This window comes from Numida meleagris, chromosome 6 (genome assembly GCF_002078875.1).
Source record: "Numida meleagris isolate 19003 breed g44 Domestic line chromosome 6, NumMel1.0, whole genome shotgun sequence".
Classification (NCBI taxonomy): domain Eukaryota; kingdom Metazoa; phylum Chordata; class Aves; order Galliformes; family Numididae; genus Numida; species Numida meleagris.
In genome coordinates, this window is record NC_034414.1 from 2,135,950 (window position 1) to 2,154,249 (window position 18,300).

The 18,300-nt window shown below is 50.7% G+C and overlaps 2 protein-coding genes across 5 annotated transcripts in view; one reads left to right on the top strand and one right to left on the bottom strand.

The window, feature by feature from the left end:
• Positions 1–14,421, bottom strand: part of PLCB2 (phospholipase C beta 2) — a 52,030-nt gene extending 37,609 nt beyond the window's left edge. The window contains exons 1-2 of one of the 4 annotated variants that reach the window (XM_021401988.1): positions 14,309–14,421; positions 13,599–13,710 (exon numbers count right to left, since the gene is read on the bottom strand). Coding sequence is in view for 1 of the 4 variants with exons in the window: in XM_021401987.1 (XP_021257662.1) it covers positions 1,368–1,451 (84 nt within the window). In the remaining 3 variants the exon portion in view is untranslated. Of the gene's footprint in view, positions 1–1,367; positions 4,062–13,598; positions 14,286–14,308 lie in introns of those variants that run through there. The other 3 variants (XR_002440302.1, XM_021401987.1, XM_021401989.1) reach the window with 3 other exon arrangements.
• INAFM2 (InaF motif containing 2) lies at positions 14,460–17,741 on the top strand. Its single transcript, XM_021401996.1, is given in 3 exon segments — positions 14,460–14,846; positions 14,849–15,350; positions 15,805–17,741. Coding segments are annotated over 2 exon segments (438 nt in total). The 5' UTR covers positions 14,460–14,621; the 3' UTR covers positions 15,062–15,350; positions 15,805–17,741.

Below are 18,300 nucleotides of genomic sequence, written 5' to 3' on the forward strand. Positions count from 1 at the left end.
TTGTAAACCCCGGGCAAAAATGCACACAGGACTTGAGCTCGCTCACTCCAACCAGAAATCCTTAGTGGGTGTTGGGAGTCCAACTCAACTCACTTTGGGCTTCAAGGGAACTTGAATACCCCAGAAATTCTCAGGGAAGTACTTCAAAGCTTCAAGTTTTTGGAAAGTGCCCCCACCCTCCCCCTCCCGGTCCGAGCACAGAAAGTCAGTGGCGATTTTTGGAAATGCTCAGCTTTCTATTAGGCAAGTTTGGCCTCCGTTATTCTCAGAAACTGAGTCCCTGTTCAACCTCAAGGAAGCCACAAGTGCATTCCGCAGGCAACTGCCCTGCTGGGAAGAAAGGGAAGGTTGCTCTTTCTACCAAAGCTTGGTGTCATCTTCCTGCTTATGCAGAGCTAGTGGAATAATTGGTGGTATTCCAACCTGTACTCCTTAGCACCCAGCCGTTCCGTCAGCTGTGCATCACATTGCCTTCTCATATCTTGGTGCGGCTGGACCAGCCCTTCCTATGTGCGCACAAGTGATCTGCCTCCTCCGCACACACTGCCTTGGGACTTCAGACTCTCTTCCAGTTTTACACCCACAAAAGCAAGCGCGGATCCCTCCTGCACTGCTGCTGGAGGCTCCTTTTAGCACGTTGCATTTGCAGTACCGCATCAAACGCTTCCCCCAGGTCTTGGTGAATGATCGCACCCCGGCCTGTTCCCCTTTACCAGCATTCGTGGCTCAATAGCACATGGACCAAACCCCAAACAAGATGGATGGGCAGCTGCCATCGCTGTGCCTGGGCAGTAGGTGAAATACTCTCTTGCCTTCTCAGAAAGTGAGGAGGGGAACTATGATAGTCAAGTTAACCCCTACTTTTCTGCTGATCCGCATGCTCTTCCCCTCAAAACGAAAGGCAAACTCAGATTGCAAACCAGGTATTTTGGAGACACAAGAGGACATGGAGCTGGAGGGGAAAGCAGTTTTGTGCAGCACCCTTGCTGCTCAGCTGCCATGCGTTTGGTAGCTCACAGACCCACAAGCCAGGACACGGCTCACCCCCAACCACTCCAAAAGCAGGGCTGTAAGAGGAAGCAACTTGGAGCCCTGTTTCCTCCCATCTGCAAAGCATGGAGAGTCCGTGCAGTGAGTAAACCCTACCCTACGCTCCCCAAGATGCATCTGAATGCAGTGCGTGCCCCTCAGCCCAGGGAGGCTCCCAGCATCGACTGCCTTCCCAAGGACTGGTTTTGCAGAGAGAAGCAGCAGTCAGTGCCCCATTCCCCACACTGAGCATATACGCACTCCCAGCCTCCCCGCAGACCTGACCAAAACATCATCATCGTGCATACAACCTAGCAAAGTGAAGTCTTGGTACTCACATCGTCCCATTTGATGAAGCGTTCGCCCTTGGACAGATACTCCTTCACCTCTGGGGGCTGCAGGACAGGGGTAAGCATTGACATTGTCCCGGAGATGTGCTCCTCAGCTAGCAGAAGCAATAGGAGTTGCACAGTTTACTCCTCCTTCGCCCCCTCTCCTCTATCTCTGCCTCTCACATGGCAGGGCTCTCTGCCATCGCCACTGTTGGCATCAGAGAGCAAACAGCCTCTTATATCCCAGTCAAATTTAGGAGGGGCAACAACAGGCAGGCGAGGACCGACGAATCTGCATTGTAAATCACCAGCTCTCCAAACACGCACAGAGACACGCAGCCCGGGGTCACCTGGAGGGAAGCCTGCGATGAGCGGAGATGCCCGCGTGGGCACACATGCACGCACGCCGTCCCAGGGAGGGACCTGCTCCTCGGAGCTCCGCTTGCGAAGCGCGCTGCTCGCAGCACTTCCGCAGGGGAACTTCCTTAAATGTTTTCTTTGACGAAGCGCAGGCATTGCCAGCCGACGCTCCAAACCATTTCAGCAGATGTGGTTACCGAGCAGCGCGGGGTTTGGCTACAAGCAGACTGCCCCCTTCATGCAATCAGGCCGCATATCATGCACAAGACTCCGATCGCGGGGTCGCTGGCAGCGCTGCCCAGCTTCACTTTTTTCCTTTGTCCTACAGGTTTCTTCTGCATGCCAACCTCTAAGCGAGACGGAGCGGCAGGGCAGGTGGGAGTTTCAGGCAGCCAGAATGAAACGTTCACGAGAGCACCCAGGAATTGCAAAATTGTGCTGGCTCTGCTGCAGGCTCTCTAGGAACACAGCACGGGGGAGATGTAGGTGAGGACTGTATCAGTGAAGCTGCAGGGAGGTGATGGACAGTGGAACAGAAGGTTGTAAGAAGTGCTATTGCTGTAAAAATCAAAGATGGCAGCAACTGTCAGACAACCATGCTGAGCACACCCCTTTACTTTTCCTTCAAGGGTTTATCTGCCTGAGAAAAAGCAAATAAGAGAGCGTTCACGTTGCCAGCTCCTACTGAGTTTTCTGCACTCACCGGTGTGCTTTGCAAGACTGTGGTTGCTCAGTGTCACGGCTGAGCCTGGGACATAGGCATGTACCACTTCTAGTCTCATAACCTGTGCACGTGTGTCCAAGTTGCATGTGCTAGGAGAACAGCGGGGTGCTTCAGTCCCGCAGCAGCATAATCAGGAGCTGCTTGCTTGGGCTCTTAACTCCCAAGCCAAGCAGATGACAGTGGCTGCCCAGGTCCCAAAGGCTAAGGCGGAGGAGCTCAGGCACATCACCAACAGTGTGTGACTTGGCATAAATGTCAGGGAAACAACCCACACACTGCTGAGTGGTTTTGTTCTCTGTTCTCCTTGTGAGCAGCTTAGGAACAGACCTTCAGGCCTGGGTATGTATAGAGGGAGGCCACAGTAAGCTCCAGTGAGGAGAGAAAAATGCAGCTACTCTCAGTTGATCCCTCCTGCAAGGCCAGAGCAGTACCAGGGCTTCTTTTCTTTAACTTACAGAGCACCGATGACAAGGATAAAAAGCACTGAACTCGTCCAGGAGTGCTGCAGTCCTCCAGTCCTCTGCAACACAAAGCATTGAAGGCAGTCCTTGCAGAACACGTCTGTGAAGAAGCGAGAGGCAGCACGAGCTTTGTCAGCTGGTGCTGCCAGAAGCAGAGGGACCGCAGGGAGAACCAGGAAGTCACAGCTCCTGCTTCCAGGGGCCATCCTGTATTTACCACAAATGTCATTACTGCTTCACAAGCAACGCCTGCCTCTTGCCAGAACCAGGATCTCTGCTTCTCTCCCGAATTCTCTCAGACCTGTGTAATTAACAGCTGTCTCTTCCCAACACTGTCAGCTTTCTCGGAAGAATAAAATAAGGAATACAAAAAATATGAAGAAGCAACCAAGCCAGCACTGTCCTCAGAGGCTGCCTGGTGCTGCAGTGACAAGTGCCAACACCTCTGGCTGCATAAAGATGGTCACTCCGGCTGCGGCTCGCTTCCTTTTGCACAGCCTTACATAACCTCCTTATCTCTCATTTCACACTCCTTGCTCTGCGGCAGAGCTTCTGCGTCTCGCACGAAGAGACAGCTGATGGAACGGTGATAGAATAAAACCGTCCTGCCCTCTGCTTGAAAGCTCTGATATCAAAGCAGGCAGAAGCAACAGCACTTTGAGCGACATTTCTTTTGACCGCCCTTCATTTTTTCCTCCTGCAACACCCATCACCTGGTCTGCAGCCATCCCGCATCCACTGCACCTCCTTTGCTCTCACCCTTTACCTTCATCCACTGGACATCCCACCAATTACAAGAGTTTTGATATCAAACACATTCCCTCTTTCTTCCTCCCCCCAAGCATCCCTTATCTCCTCTGTCCTACCTATTCAGCTGCCCCTAAATCCCACCAAGTACATACAGAGGCAAGATAGTCCGTCCCATCCTCTGCCGATTTTACACAGTAAGGTTTGTAGATGCTGCTTTTAAGTCATGCTACATAGGAACCACCTTGACTGGTTGGCTCCGGAGTTCTAGCAAATTACTCTGTAACCTCAACCCCAACCTATTTCTAGCTCACCCATTTCTGAAACCTGTAAGAAATCTTTTCCATTCCATTCCAATTCTACTTTGCAATGTGTAATGCTGTCCTCTAGTGAAGAAGCTATGATATTGCACATGGAGCCTTCAGCATTGTCTTCTGGCATCAGTAATGAACTCACAGCTAAGCAAAACTGAATTCCTCTTTTTACTCCTTTTCCCATTTTATATTCTGAGCCCCAAGAATGCTGAAAGTATTAAGGACACCCTTAGGATCCCAACCAATATTTTCCCACCGTCTGTGGAGACAGGGAACTACTGACTGTGGGCCAAGGCATACTGCAGCTCCTTCTTCCACTACCATGTGAAAAGTGGCTGTCAGGCAAAGACCCCGGGGAACGGAGAATGGGAAACATCGCTCCCATTTTTAAGAAAGGGATAAGGAAAGACTACAGGCTGGTGAGCCTCACCTCTGTGCTTGGAAAGATTGTGGAAAGGGTCTTCCTGGAAGAGACCTTAAGCATGTGCAAGACAAGCAGGTAATCTGGGACTGCCAGCACGGATTTACCATGGGCAGATTGTGCCTGACCAATGTGGTGGCTTACTACTGTGAAGTGACAGTGTCGGTGAACAAAGGAAGGGCAGCTGATGTCATCTACTTGGACTTGTGCAAGGCCTTTGACATGGTCCTACACCACATCCTTTATATCTAAATTGGAGTGATATGGATTAGAAGGCTGGGCTGTTCAGTGGATAAGAAATTGGTTGGAGGGTCGTGGCCAGAGGGTTGTTGTCAGTGGCTCTATGTCCAGGTGGAGGCCAGTCATGATGGTGTCCCTCAGGACACCATCTTGGGACTGGTGCTCTTCAACACCTTTATCAACAACATAGACAGTGGGATTGAGTATACCCTCAGCAAGTCTGCTGATGACACCAAGTTGAGTGGTGCAGTTGATGTAACAGAAGGAAGGGTAGCCATCCAAAGGGACCTGGACAAGGTTGAGAAGTGGGCCCATGTGAACCTAATGAGGTTCAACAAGACCAAGTGAAATGTGTTGCACTTGGGTCAAGGCAATCCCAGATAAGTTTACAGACTAGGAGAAGAACTTGAGGGTAGCCCTGCAGAGAAGGACTTGGGGGTCCTGGTGGACAAAAAGCTGGACATCAGCCAGCAGTGTGTGCTCGCAGCCTGGAATGTCGACTGTGAAGGCAATTCACCTATGCAACCAGAAGGGGAGGAGCCAGGTTCCACCCCTCTTAGGCCTCATTTAAGGGCTGGCTGCAACTGAGGAAGGTTTTCTTTCTGGAGATCTCTCCTTGATGGAAGCTTTTCCCTGCGAATCCAGGATCTTCTGATACGGGTGAGCCATCTACTTCCCTTCCCTTTTAGCACCTTGCTATCATGCCGGTCCTTCCACCCCTTTTTGTAACATGTTTTCCATCGTGTTGGCCTTTCCTATCGCTACACCCACCAAATCTGTTAGTGGACTAACAAGAGAGACAGCACCTTCCCACGTGAGACAGAAGAGAATCTGAAGCATGGTAGAAAAATGCTGGAGAGGAACAAATCAGGTTCCCTGTAGGTTTTAAATGGGAGATGGGAACAACGGTGTAAAATAAGGCTTACTTCATTTAGAAGAGTGGACAACAGAGCCTGAAAGATTGTTTTGCCAAGGGCATTCAGTATGAGAGAAGGCTTGAGCCTAGCAAAGTATTTGCTCAAGAACTTCTGCCGAGATGGATTTAAACACATCTGTTCTGCCCTTTAAACTTTAGGAGAGCTCATCCATCTCTCCCCTCCTCAGCTCACAGATGTTACCAAGGACTCTATAAACTACATCCTTACAACCAATAGAAAGTCTATAACCTGCCTGCAAAAGTCACCCTGCTGGAGGCATACACTGAAAAAACAACAACCCATCCCCAAAAAAACAGAGTTGGAGTTCAAAAAAGGGACTGTATAGTGTTGTGGTAGCAAATAATGACTTATAGCACTGCACAACCCAGCGTGAATGCAGCAACCCAGGTGGACACCGCACAGAGCAAGCTGATCATTTGTAGGGTGTCACATCCAATTGCCTCCTAATGACTGAGCACAAGAAGGAAAGGCAGAAAAGCTGTTAAACCAAAAGCAGAGGAACAGTGGGACTGTGAGAAGCCATCCAGCCTGTCCTTCGTTCCAAGACAGGATCAGCTGTGATTTGTCAGCACTGACAGGAGTTCAGAGAGTTTTGGGAGACCTCCATTAGCATTGGAGGCTCCCCAACCTCCCAGGAATCCATCCTAGTGTTTCACTGCTCTCCGAAGCAAGGTCTGTACAGAGGTGATATCTTAGGCCAATAATCTTCCCTTAATTAAGTCTTCTCTATCCTGAAGCACTAGATACTATTCACTGAGTCTGAACGTGGAAAAATCAATACTAAAGTTTATTTAGCTACAACCTTCAGGGGCCCTCGTAGAGCAAACAAGCCTCCCACTGCAACAGGTTGCAGCAGAACTCAAGTAATGCTGTGCAGTCAGGTGGGTGGAACACTTAATCTTCAACAATCTGTCCTGGCACTTGGGTTTTCAGCTCAACACAGGCAGAAGGTACTAAGCAGCAGGCTTAGAGGTCATGGAGTTTCCTGGAGGAAACTCACACAAGCAAAGTGAACAGTCACAGAAATTTATAAACAATCAGACCCCGAAGAGGATAGTGCCTGTGCCATCAAGGGAGAAAGGCTAGAAGTCCAAGGGCTACACAGCTCCCTGCTGCTGTCCGAGGGTGCACCATGTGCCCTTAACTCCAACCCCTTTTGTGTTCTTGAGGCAAAAATCTCAGAGGGAACTGATTTACAAGCGCTGTCAATCCAGTACATTCACTGACTTCACCAGAATCTCTGTGCTCTTCCCCCTTTTTCTTTTTGTATGAGCAAGGCTGACTGCGTAAGCCGTCTTACCCTGCGCATCCGTTGTAACCCCTCTTTGATTAAAGTAGTTAGCCAGGGGTACAGGCCCCTGAACAGTCCCCATAGCCAACTGTCAGATGGATTAATGTTCTGAGGATCACGCAGAGTCCGGAGATCCGTGTGGAGGATGAGCTTTTGTGGTTGCACACAGACCTCAGTGATGCTCCAACCCAGGTATTTCCATGGAACCTTCCACGTATCATCAGGATGGATGTGTATAGTAAAGAAACAGTCCTTAAGGTCCACTATTAAAAGATGCCAGTCCTGTGGTATCATTGCTGGATTCAGAAGGCCTGGCTGTAAGGCCCCCATCGCTTGCATCTGATTATTTATTGCTCGTAGGTCATGAAGCAGCTGGTATTTTCCAGATTTTTTCTTGATGATGAATATCGGAGTATTCCATGGGCTAGTGGATGGCTTTATATGTCCTTTTTCCAGCTGTTCCTAGACCAACATGGACACTTGCTGCAGGTTTTCCCTCTTTAACAGCCACAGCTCAATCCATACTGGCGTGTCAATGAGCCTGTAGTCGAGAAGACAGCCGCAGGCTTGGTATCGATAACCGTTGTATCTACTGCGGTTGCCAGGTCCAGGCCGATACTTCCTCTGGTGGCGGGGCAGAGGGAACAGTTGGCTGAGGCTCCATCGTTGGGACCGGAGAAGGTTGGGGTGTCACGAAAGAGGTCGATGGTCCCATCTGATCCATGCGTAGCAGCTGCGGGCTCAGCGCAGGGGTCGCTACTGTTGTTTGCAGTGCTGGCACCATACACTAACCCTACAGCCTTTTCTAACATGGCTCTCCCTTCCGCATAAATCCCCGACCCTTTGGACGACCCTCCCCTCTGGAATCCCTGGCCGGGGACAGCGGGACCAAGGCAGCAAACACCTGGGTTTGTGCTTGCAGCAACTTATCGCCCAGCTGTTGCACAGCTTCTACCAAGAATGTTTGTGGTCCCACTGGCACACGACTCATACGCTCTAACATCATTTCAATAGTGGCATCCATAGGCAAGGTGACCAATATGGCTTTCGTGGCGGCACTGCAATTTTGCATGGCACACTGGCAGAGCAATGCCCCTTTCATCCAATCGGGGATGTAACCTTGGTTAATTGCCTCCGTTACCTTGTCTATAAAGCTGGCAAAAGAGTCCTCTCTTCCTTGTTTCAACGACATATATGATGGAGTGGGAGCAGTTGTCTTAACCATTCCTATTGCCCGCATTGCTAATTGCATACTTTTGACACACACCTCCGGCCCCATTTGAACTTGCATGGCTGGGGTGGCAAACAACCCTGTCCCCATTAGTTGTTGCGTGGTTACCCCGAACAACGGGTCTGTCTGGGGACGTGGCGCGTTAGCGCTCATATCACAGAGGCGCTGCCACTGAGCTTGCCACAATAACTGCTCTGATTGGAACATTATCATACGGACAATAGTCTTTATGTCTTCTGGCACCAGCACCCCACTCCCCCAAATGTAGGCTAGCATTTGCTTTGATGGCTCCCCATGCAGCCCGGTCTCATTTACTGTTGCCCGTAATTGTGCTAATAATTTCCAATCTAAGGGAAAATGCTCGCCCTGCAAGCCTCCCGGACCCTGTTCAAACCGTACTGGGAAAGCTTGCCCTATTAACCCCAGCGCCTTGAGGTCTTGGCCAGCAACGGCATCTCGCGCAATTGCCAACCAATTAACACCCTATCCCATAGGGGCTCGCCGTACCGATGCCACTCCCCCTCGTCAAAATACGAGTTACAATGCGGGAAAAAACCGCAGGCTTCCCCAAAGGAAACAAGTCCCGGTATCGCTTTCAGCGTACCATTATCCAAGCCACGCTTTTGTAAAAAGCGAATAAGTCAAACCCTGCACTACCTCCCTATCCATGGTGCTCTGGAGCTCCTTTTGGTAGATGCCGCAGTGGTTTCCGAGCTAGGCACGTCTTATTGCAGGATTGCCGGACGCCCCGCTCGCTCGCACTTCACGTTCATGCCGCTCTCGCGTCCCTGTTCGGGCGCCATTTGCCGCGGATTTTCCAGGGATTTAGAGCCGAACGCTACACTGCGCAGGAAGCACGACAATCTCAATATGAGTACGCAAGCTTCAACTTCAATGGAGTACTTCACAACATTATATAGAAACTGAGTTACACCTGGCAAACTGCCATTGGTGGGGCTACCCCAGCCCCATCCTCTGATTGGTGATTACAACTTGTTGAACAAACAAAGCCAAACAGCAACCACCCCCCTGCGTCCAACAGTTAACTTCTTGATACTTCTGTCCTTGGACTCCGCCCCACCCAAGGACCCCTAGGCCCTGCCGACCGTCCACCCAGAACTACTCCATACACGCACTCTGCAGTACTTCCTTGCTCGTACAGTCGCTCAAGTGATCCGTGGCCACCCTAATCCTGCAACACCCCCTGAGCTCTATTTCTGCACCACAGGAGTCCATTCAAGACACAGCTTGGTATTTCTGATGAAATTCAGGGGACAAAGAAAATATCATTATTTCAGCCCTGGCTTCCTGTCTTTCATTTGCCTTTAAAGCAGTTATTAGCAAGGAGCTAAGTTCAGGAACAGAAGGCACACACCTTCCAGCAGCAGCCTGCACTTGAACAAGAGAACCTGGAGAGAAGTTCACACCCATTTGTTCACAAAGGAAAAGCTGACCTTAAATATGGCAAAAACCAGCAGGACTTGGTACTTCACCAGCACGTGTTGCCTCTCGTCTTATTCAGAGCAAAGGCACAAGAGAGATTGTCATAGGGAAGAGTACCTTAGGAACAGGGAATTTCTTTAATGCTCTGGTGGAATTGCTGCCTTTTATGAAGGCAAAGTCTTCAGTGCAGCCAAGAGGCACACTATGGCCTAAATAAGCAAAGAATAAATGCAGTCCCCGGTGACTGGAGAAAGGGAAACATTACTCTCATTTTTAAGAAAGGGAGAAAGGATGACCCAGGGAACTACAGGCGGGTAAGCCTCAACTGTGTGCCTGGGATGATCATGGAGCAGATCCCCCCTAGTTACCATGTGAAGGCACATACGTGACAAAGAGGTGATCCGGGACAGCCAGCATGGCTTCACCAAGGGCAGATCTTGCCTGACCGATCTGGTGGCCTTCTATGATGGGGCGACGGCATTGGTGGATGGCAGAAGGGCGATGGATGTCATCTACCTGGACTTCTCCAAAGCCTTTGATGTGGTCCCTCACCACATCCTGCTCTCTAAATTGGAGAGGTATGGATTTGAAGAACGGACTGTTCGGTGGATTAAGAACTGGTTGGCTGGTCACAGCCAAAGGGCTGTGATCCATGGTTCTGTGTCAGGTTGGAGGCCAGTCACGAGGGGTGTCCCCCGAGGCTCAGTCTTGGGACTGGTGCTCTTCAACATCTTTATCAGTGATACAGATGATGGCATCAAGTGCACCCTCAGCAAGTTTGCAGACAATGCCGAGCCGAGCGGTGCGGTCGATACATTGGAGGGAAGTTGTCCAGAGGGACCTGGACAGGCTGGAGAAGTGGGCCCATGTGAACCTAATGAGGTTCAACAAGGCCAAGTGCAAGGTGCTGCACTTGGGCTGGGGCAGTCCCACGTATTGATACAGACTGGGGGAAGAACTCCTGGAGAGCAACCCTGCGGAGAGGGACTCGAGGGTCCCGGCGAACAAGAAGCTGGACATGAGCCAGCAGTGTGCGCCGGCAACCCGGAAGGCCAATGGCCAGCAGGGAGAGGGAGGGGATTGTCCCCCTCTACTCGGCTCTTGCGAGGCCCCATCTGCAGCACTGCGTCCAGGCCTGGGGCCCCCAGCACAAGAAAGATGCGGAGCTCATGGAACGAGTCCAGAGGAGGCCACCAAGATGACCAGAGGCTGGAGCACCTCTCCTATGAAGAAAGTTTGAGGGAACTGGGCTTGTTTAGTTTGGAGAAGAGAAGGCTCTGGGGAGACCTCATCGTGGCCTTCCAGTACTTGAAGAGAGCGTATAAACAGGAGGGGGAACGATTGTTTATGAGGGTGGACAGCGATAGGACAAGGGGGAATGTTTTTTAACTGAGACAGGGGAGATTTAGGTTAGAGGAAGTTTTTCACTCAGAGGGTGGTGACGCACTGGAACAGGTTGCCCAGGGAGGTTGTGGAAGCCCCGTCCCTGGAGGCATTCAAGGCCAGGCTGGATGTGGCTCTGTGCAGCCTGGTCTAGTGGTTGGCGACCCTGCACTCAGCAGCAGGGGTTGAAACTCGATGATCTTTGAGGTTCTTTCCAACCCAGGCCATTCTATGATTCAATGGGGAGATGAAGACATTGGTTTCAAGGTAAAATCTAAAGAACTACTGTATGGGAACTGCTGAGTCAGGGCCTGAACCACTGATTGAGCACCTGGAGGAAAGACCCAGTCAGCCCTGGGAGCACAGGTGAAGGCAATTAACTGTGTGACTAGAAGGGATGGAGCCTGGCTCCACCCCTCTTAAGCCTCATTTAAGGGCTGACTGCCACTGAGGAAGGATCTTTTTCTGGAGATCCCTCCTTGGTGGAAGCTTTTCCTTGTGATTCTTCTGATACAGGTGAGCAACCTCCTTCCCTTCATTTGCAGCACCTTTCTATTGTGCTGGTCCTTCCACCTCTTTTGTAACACCATTTCCATTGTGTTGGTGTTTCTGATTGCTGCACTACATGGTTCAACTGTAGGAGAACTACATACCTGTAGTCATGGAGTGGAAGGAGAAAAAGTGTTTGGAAAGCAAGGAAGAGAAACTCATGCTGTATTATCTATTGCCGCATCTAGCTGAAACAGCTTTAGCTGCTCTGGAATTGAACACATTAAAGTGATACCTGGTGTAGCTGGGTCCCAACCACGGCACACAATGCTTTTGTTGAGGCTGCAAAAATATACAGCTGTAACTGCTCATTATTGATGCCTACCATCTCATTGTTTGTTTCTGTGCCTTTGTTTTCTGTATCAGCCTGCTGTCTCTTAAATATCCTTGATCAAAATCAACATATTTTACTTAGGAACACCAACTAATTTTTGTCTTCCAAGTTCTAGCCAGTACAAGAAATTTGAAGCTAAACAATAAAGCAGCCACATGGTGCCTCCAAGGAGAGACTTAAAATGGGAGATGACAATATGGACTAAACGAGTATCAAGCAAAAACTGTCGGAGCCAGTATGTGTCAGCGCTCCCTCCAAAAACTCCAGGACTGAAATAAAGAGGAAAGATTTGTGGGTGTTAATTCATCAGCCTTTCATCAGAGGCAATGATAAATTGCGTCAGTGGCAACACCGGAGGAGATCAAAGCCAGTTTAAGGGTTTGGAACAAACTGATTTCTACACAGATCAGTTGAGGGAGAGCTGTGAACAGACACAGAATGGCTCTGTGCTATAAAGGACCTGTCTTTGCAGCACTCCATGGCAGGAAGAAAAGAGCCAGCCAGAAGGGAGTGCAGACCAGCAGTTTAGAGGACAGATGAAGAACAAGCTGATCTACGAAGCAAGGTAAGGCAGAACAGGTTCAAATTCATCAAGATACTCAAGCTCAAGAACCAATAAAAACAGAGAGGTCTCTAACTACAGAAAGAAACAGTTCAGAGAGACAAGGTTAAGGTGGTGTGAGGAAAGAAGTGTTGGGGTCACAAACAAGGTACAGAATTTTTATTTGAAACATTCTAAATAAAAACAAGAATGGGACAAGGGAAGAAGGGGTTGGAGCAGGCTATTACTAAGAGAAAACAGCCTGAGAGAAGTACAAAATCCATACAGTAGGTACTCTTATAAACACATATGCACTGCTTAAATTCAATCATACCTAGCCAGGCATAAAGATATGCATATATATATATATCACATAGAATCTACGGAACACCACAAGATGCATTTTCATGGCTCAGGAAAGTGGTGTCAGCAGGATGTCATCAGCTCATGTTGTTTGTGTGTATGCAATTCGTTTTCAACCAGAAGAATACATCCAGGTGTAATTAATCAGGACAAGAGAGATAAGGGACCTGCAGAAGGATTATGATACCCATGTAAAGAATGTTTCCTAGATACACTGGGTTATAACAGCATTTCATGAAAATTAAACACTTCAGGAAGATGTGGCATGCCATTAGCTGCAGTTTAATAAAGGTTTAATGTTAAACATTGAATATTGCAATAAGTATATGTATTTTATTGTAAAACAATGAAAATATTAGCTTTAACAAGTGTTACTTTCTGCTACATTTTTTTAAGAAAAAAAAACAAAAAAACCCATTTTGCTTCATAGCTCCTCGAATGCCATTTATCAGGAATAGAAAGAAGAGAAATGTATGTTGAAGGAGATAAGGAAAAACGAGTTCTGGTGAAAGCCAGGGTAGCCCAGCCGCTACCCTGTCACTAAACTCAGTTTGCTTTGGCGGGCTGACCATCCTGTGCCCCACATTCCTTAGGAGTCATCAGAGAAAATGTTGAGGGCCAGCATGTACAGAGAGTCACTGCAGTGCCATCCTTCTGCATGCACGCATGCAACAGCCCTAGTGTGTTTAGTGAACGCAACCCGCGCTTTGCCAAAAATTGTGATTGCTTTGAAGTTATTCCCCCTTCTTCCCTGCTCCAGCAGCCTTCCTCGGCGCTGCAAGTACCATATTACAAAGCATGGAGGTCTTCACCTTCTTTCCCAACCCTCCAGCTTTCATCCCGCTATTAAAGGGAAAAAATGAAATGCTGCAATGGACTCAAAGCTCAATCACTCACTTCCTCTGAAGTCCTTCTGGTTAATGGCCATTTCTCCAGCTGCCACTGGCCTCTTTTGGAACTGCAACTCCTTGTTAACCAGGAGTTCCCAGGTGTGGTGCATCTGACTGCCCTAGGGTTCGTGGGGGGGAAAGACAATGATTACGAAAGGCTCAGTTACAGCCTTCCCCAAAATAAATATCTCACACCACAAAGAGGAAAAAAAAAGAGTTCTTGATCACCCTGAAGGATGGTGGCCCCCACCAGCCCCCTGGGCAGCCTGTTCCAGTGTATCAGTGCTTTTTCTGAGAAGAAAATGTTCCTAATATTCAACTTGAGCCCATCGCCTCTTGTCCTATTGCTGTTACCCAGGAGAAGAGGCCGACCCCACCTCACCACAACCTCCTGTCAGGCAGCTGCAGAGAGCAGCAAGGTCTGCCCTGAGCCTCCTCTGCCTAAATAACCCCATAGGAAAGCCCACATAAGCCTTGCGCTCCAGACCCCTTACAGCTCCGTTGCCCATCTCTGGACACGCTCCAGGGCCTCCATGTCTGTCACGTAGGGAGCGGCCCAAAACCGAGCACGGCCTCGAGATGTGCCCCAGCGCTGAGAGACGGTCCCCCCCCCGCTCCTGCTCGCCTGCACCATTCTGACACAAGCTTGCAGCACGGAAATCTGCCTTAGATGCGCGCCCTCCTCCCGCGCTAGCGGGGAGCCATCCTTCTCCTCACCGCTCAGAGAGCCCCCAGCAGCCTCAGGGCGCTCAGAGCGGCGCGCAGCGGCCATCTTGGGAAAGGGCGCGCGCCCCCTCCTCACACGGCCCCGGCGGCCCCCGCCCCTCCTCGGCCGCGCCGCGCAGGCGCAGCCCCCTCCTCCCCGCAACCCCGCCCGGGCGGTGCCGGCGCTCAGAGGCCGCCCCGCGGCGGAGCAGCGCGGGCAGCGGTCGGAGGCGGCAGCGGCATGTCCTGAGCGGAGCGGCGGCGGCGCGCAGCCCCCGCCACCACGGAGGGGTCGGTGGAGCAGCGGGCCAAGGGCCGGGCCCCCATGAAGGAGAAGGAGGCCGGGGCGGAGCGGGGCAAGCCCGCCACTTACACCGGGGACAAGAAGGCTCGCATGGCGGCCAAGACCAACAAGAAGTGGGTGCGCCTGGCCACCGTGCTGGCCTACGTGCTCTCCGTCTCGCTGGCCGCCATCGTCCTCGCCGTCTACTACAGCCTCATCTGGCAGCCGGTGCGCGGAGGCGGCGGTTCCTCTGCTTCTCCTCCCTCGGTTCCCGGCCCCGCCGCCAACTCCCCGCGTTGCCCGGCCCCGCCGCCAACTCCTCCTCGCAGCCCCGCAGCGCTCCGCCGCCGCGTTCCGCCGCTTCGCCGCCCCCCGGCCCCACGCCGCCGCAGCCGCCGCCGCCGAGGGGGGGCCCGGCCGGGACGGGCGGCCCGGAGCCTCCAGCGCCGCGCGGGGCCGGGGAGGGCCGCAGTGCGCCGTGAGGCCGGGCAGGAGGGCAGCGCTGGACACTGAGCGGAGGATCGGCGCTGTGTGACGGCGGGCCTCCCCCTCTTGTCGCCGTGGGTTCCCGTGGCTTCGTTCTTTTTCCAGCTTCGCCCTTCGAACCGCGCCGGACTGTACCCGTCTTGAGGAGCTCGGTGTGCTGAGCCCGCGCAGCGCTGTTGGCAGGAGCGGCTGGGAGCGGTGCCGATCCGTAGGCTGTAACCCGTTGTTTTAAGTACCGAGTTTTGTTTAGCCATGAGCGTAAACTTATTTAAACCATGTGAAGAGGTAAATTGACTTGTTTACTATATTAAAATATTTTCCCAGTATGAAAGCCTCTGTAATACGGTACGTTCTCTTTGAGACGGGGTGGGGGCTGGAAGAGCTCCGGGTAGCAGAACCACTTTCTTTGCTCGGTGAATGACTGAGGGTGGATAGTGACAGCACAACGGGGAATGGCTTTAAAATAAGACAGGAGAGGTTTAGTGTAGATGCTAGGAGGAAGTTTTTCACTCAGAGGGTGGTGACGCACTGGAACAGGTTGCCCAAGGAGGTTGTGAATGCCCCATCCCTGGAGGCATTCAGGGCCAGGCTGGACATGGCTCTGGGCAGCCTGGTCTAGTGGTTGGCGACCCTGCACTCAGAAGGGGGATTGAAACTCGATGATCTTTGAGGTCCTTTTCAACCCAGGCCATTCAGTGATGTATTGTGATCTTCATTCACTTGTTGTTGGTCCCTGTAGGTGAGGCCGTGTGCGCCCGTCTCCTGCTGTCGGTGCTGAGCTCTGAGCACATGGCATGGCCCATGGTTTCAGTCGTGCAGCATAACGGTGAGGCTGTACGGTGTCGCTGCGAAGTGACACCTGGAGCTGACATTGCCGGGGAGGGAAAAGGTGCTCTGCTGTCGTGTGCAAATCACGGCGGTACTGTCAAATCTATGGTGTTTTTTTCTAAAGTTGAGGTGGTGGGTAAATAGCTGTTTCGTACTGAAATCGGCGTGCTTTTGAGCAAAGGCCTGCTTTGGCTGGATGCTTCTGCTTGAGCACGTGTGAAAAGCAGAGAACCACGCACAGAGGGTTTCCAGAAGGATGTGGGCAAAAGACAGAGTGGTTTGGATGTGATCTCCCACCCTTTTCTGATTTGCTTCCGCAGCAGAGGCGGCTTTATGTTGCTACTGTGCTAGAGAAGAAGGCAAGCTGGTGGGAAGGGAAAAGATCGTGCTTAGTCATCTCAAACAAAAATGTGCCCATAAAATTGCCATCTTTCTGCAGGCCAGGTGGGAGAAAGCAAGAAGAGGCGAAGGAGCAGAAAGCCTGAAGCTGCTGCTGGACTGGGAGGCTGCACTGTTACCTCCAGGGCTGCGTCTGAGCTCTTCTCCTTTATCTGCTGTAGTGACTGATGGCATCCTGGCAGCAGCGCGCTGCTCTGCAGCTTTGTCCAGGCTGGGCTTAGCCCTGTGTGCAGTGGGTGACTTTGTTCCCTTGTGCCTGCAGCACATCCCTACCTGTTTGTAGGGCTGCTGTGTGCGTGCAGGGGCTCTGGGTGCTGGCGATGCTGCTGCTCTGTGCTGTTGCTGGTACGTACATCTGGTTGTAGAGGGAAAGGCTCCCGAAGAGAGGAATGGGCAAAGCAAAAACAAAGCATGCTCTTTTTTTTTTTTTTTTTTTCTTTTTTTCCTTGCTGCCAATTGAATCTGTTTTTTGGCTCTGGTCCTTAATGCAGAAGCAGTTGGGAAGTGTCTCTGGAACGGAGCTCGTGTTTAATTTTTAAAACCATCTTTAAAGATAAATAAAAGCTGGGCAGAATGATACAGAGGCTGGGATTGCTCTGGTACTGGCCTGCAGCTCGGAGCTGGCAGGTCTGCTGGCTTGGAACAGTACATCCCAAGCGCGCTGGATGTACATGGACTCCTGGCATTTTTTCACTTTAAATACAATTGCTCTCAGAAGACTAATAGGGCATGGCCGTCTAGAGCAGATGGAAGAGGAAGGGAATTGAATTAAATGGGCTGCATGGCCCTCTTCCAGCCAGCCACGTAACAGAGGAGAGATGCCTTGCGTTCAGGAGCCGTAACAACTTCAAGCTTCTCACCTGTGCGTGGTGTTGGTGGCAAAGGATTTTCAGGACAACGGTGCGTGCGTGTGTTAACTTTAAATAATAAAAGGTACTAGGGATTTTGGGGAAGGCAGTTTGGCTTCGGTTTGTGAGCAGTTGTGTTGTATCAGCCTTTCCCTTCTTGCTCCTATTGGAGGAGGATCACTTATGTAGGTATGGAACTGTTACTCTAGCCAGCGTGATGGTATCAGGTGAGAGAAGGCACAGGCTTTTGTGGTGTTTCCTAGGTAGGAATCACTAACACCACAATTTGTGATGCTGTATCCTTGGAACTGCTGGTGAGATCAATCCCTTGACACAGAACTGTCTGCTTCCAGTGCGTGCAGCGAGCTGTCTGAAACTTTGGATGGAGATAAACACGAATGAAATGCTGAATCTGCAGCTGTTTGCCTGAGCAATCTGAGGATGTTAACAAGAGTGTCACATCTTCTGGCTATGGGATGCTCATGTGAAAACACAATGGCTCTAAGACCGTGTCTGGAATAGTGCTATCTGTGCTCTTAATTTTTTTTTTTCTCATTTGAGCTTTTTATTGATTCAATATACTAATGGTTCTAGAATGCCAGCTTCCCTGCAGCAATTCAAGCCTCCTCATTTTGGGCCCAAGTTCCAGACTTCTTGATCTCTGAGAGCCTTTAGAAGTTTGTGGTGCAGAAATCCTTGCATATTTGTGCTTCGAGTACAGCATGGTTCTGAACCGACGTGTCAGAATGCATCATTGTCAAGTGTCAAGAGAAAGCAAATAGCATGGTAGCTTCAATTTTCCAATTCCTGGTCACAGTAATTGCTTAAGAGAATGGAGAGAAGACCAGGTCACTTTCTGCTTTTCCTTTTTGACTGAGAAGGGTCTCACGAGTGAGGAAGGAACATGACTGGCTTACACTTACTTATTAATGCACTTGCCCTCTGTCTGTACGCACTGGTCTTGTCCCGTTGAGCTCACTTTGTTCAAGGAGAGTGCACTGATAGGACCAGAAGGGAGGAAAATAGCTGGAAAAAAGTTACTGGAGCGTGTAACGTGCTCCAGCAGCTGGCTCACATCTTCATGTAATAAAAGATAGCTGTTTCCCCCCTGCGCATCTTAGAATCATAGAATCATAGAATGAGCTAGGTTGGAAAAGACC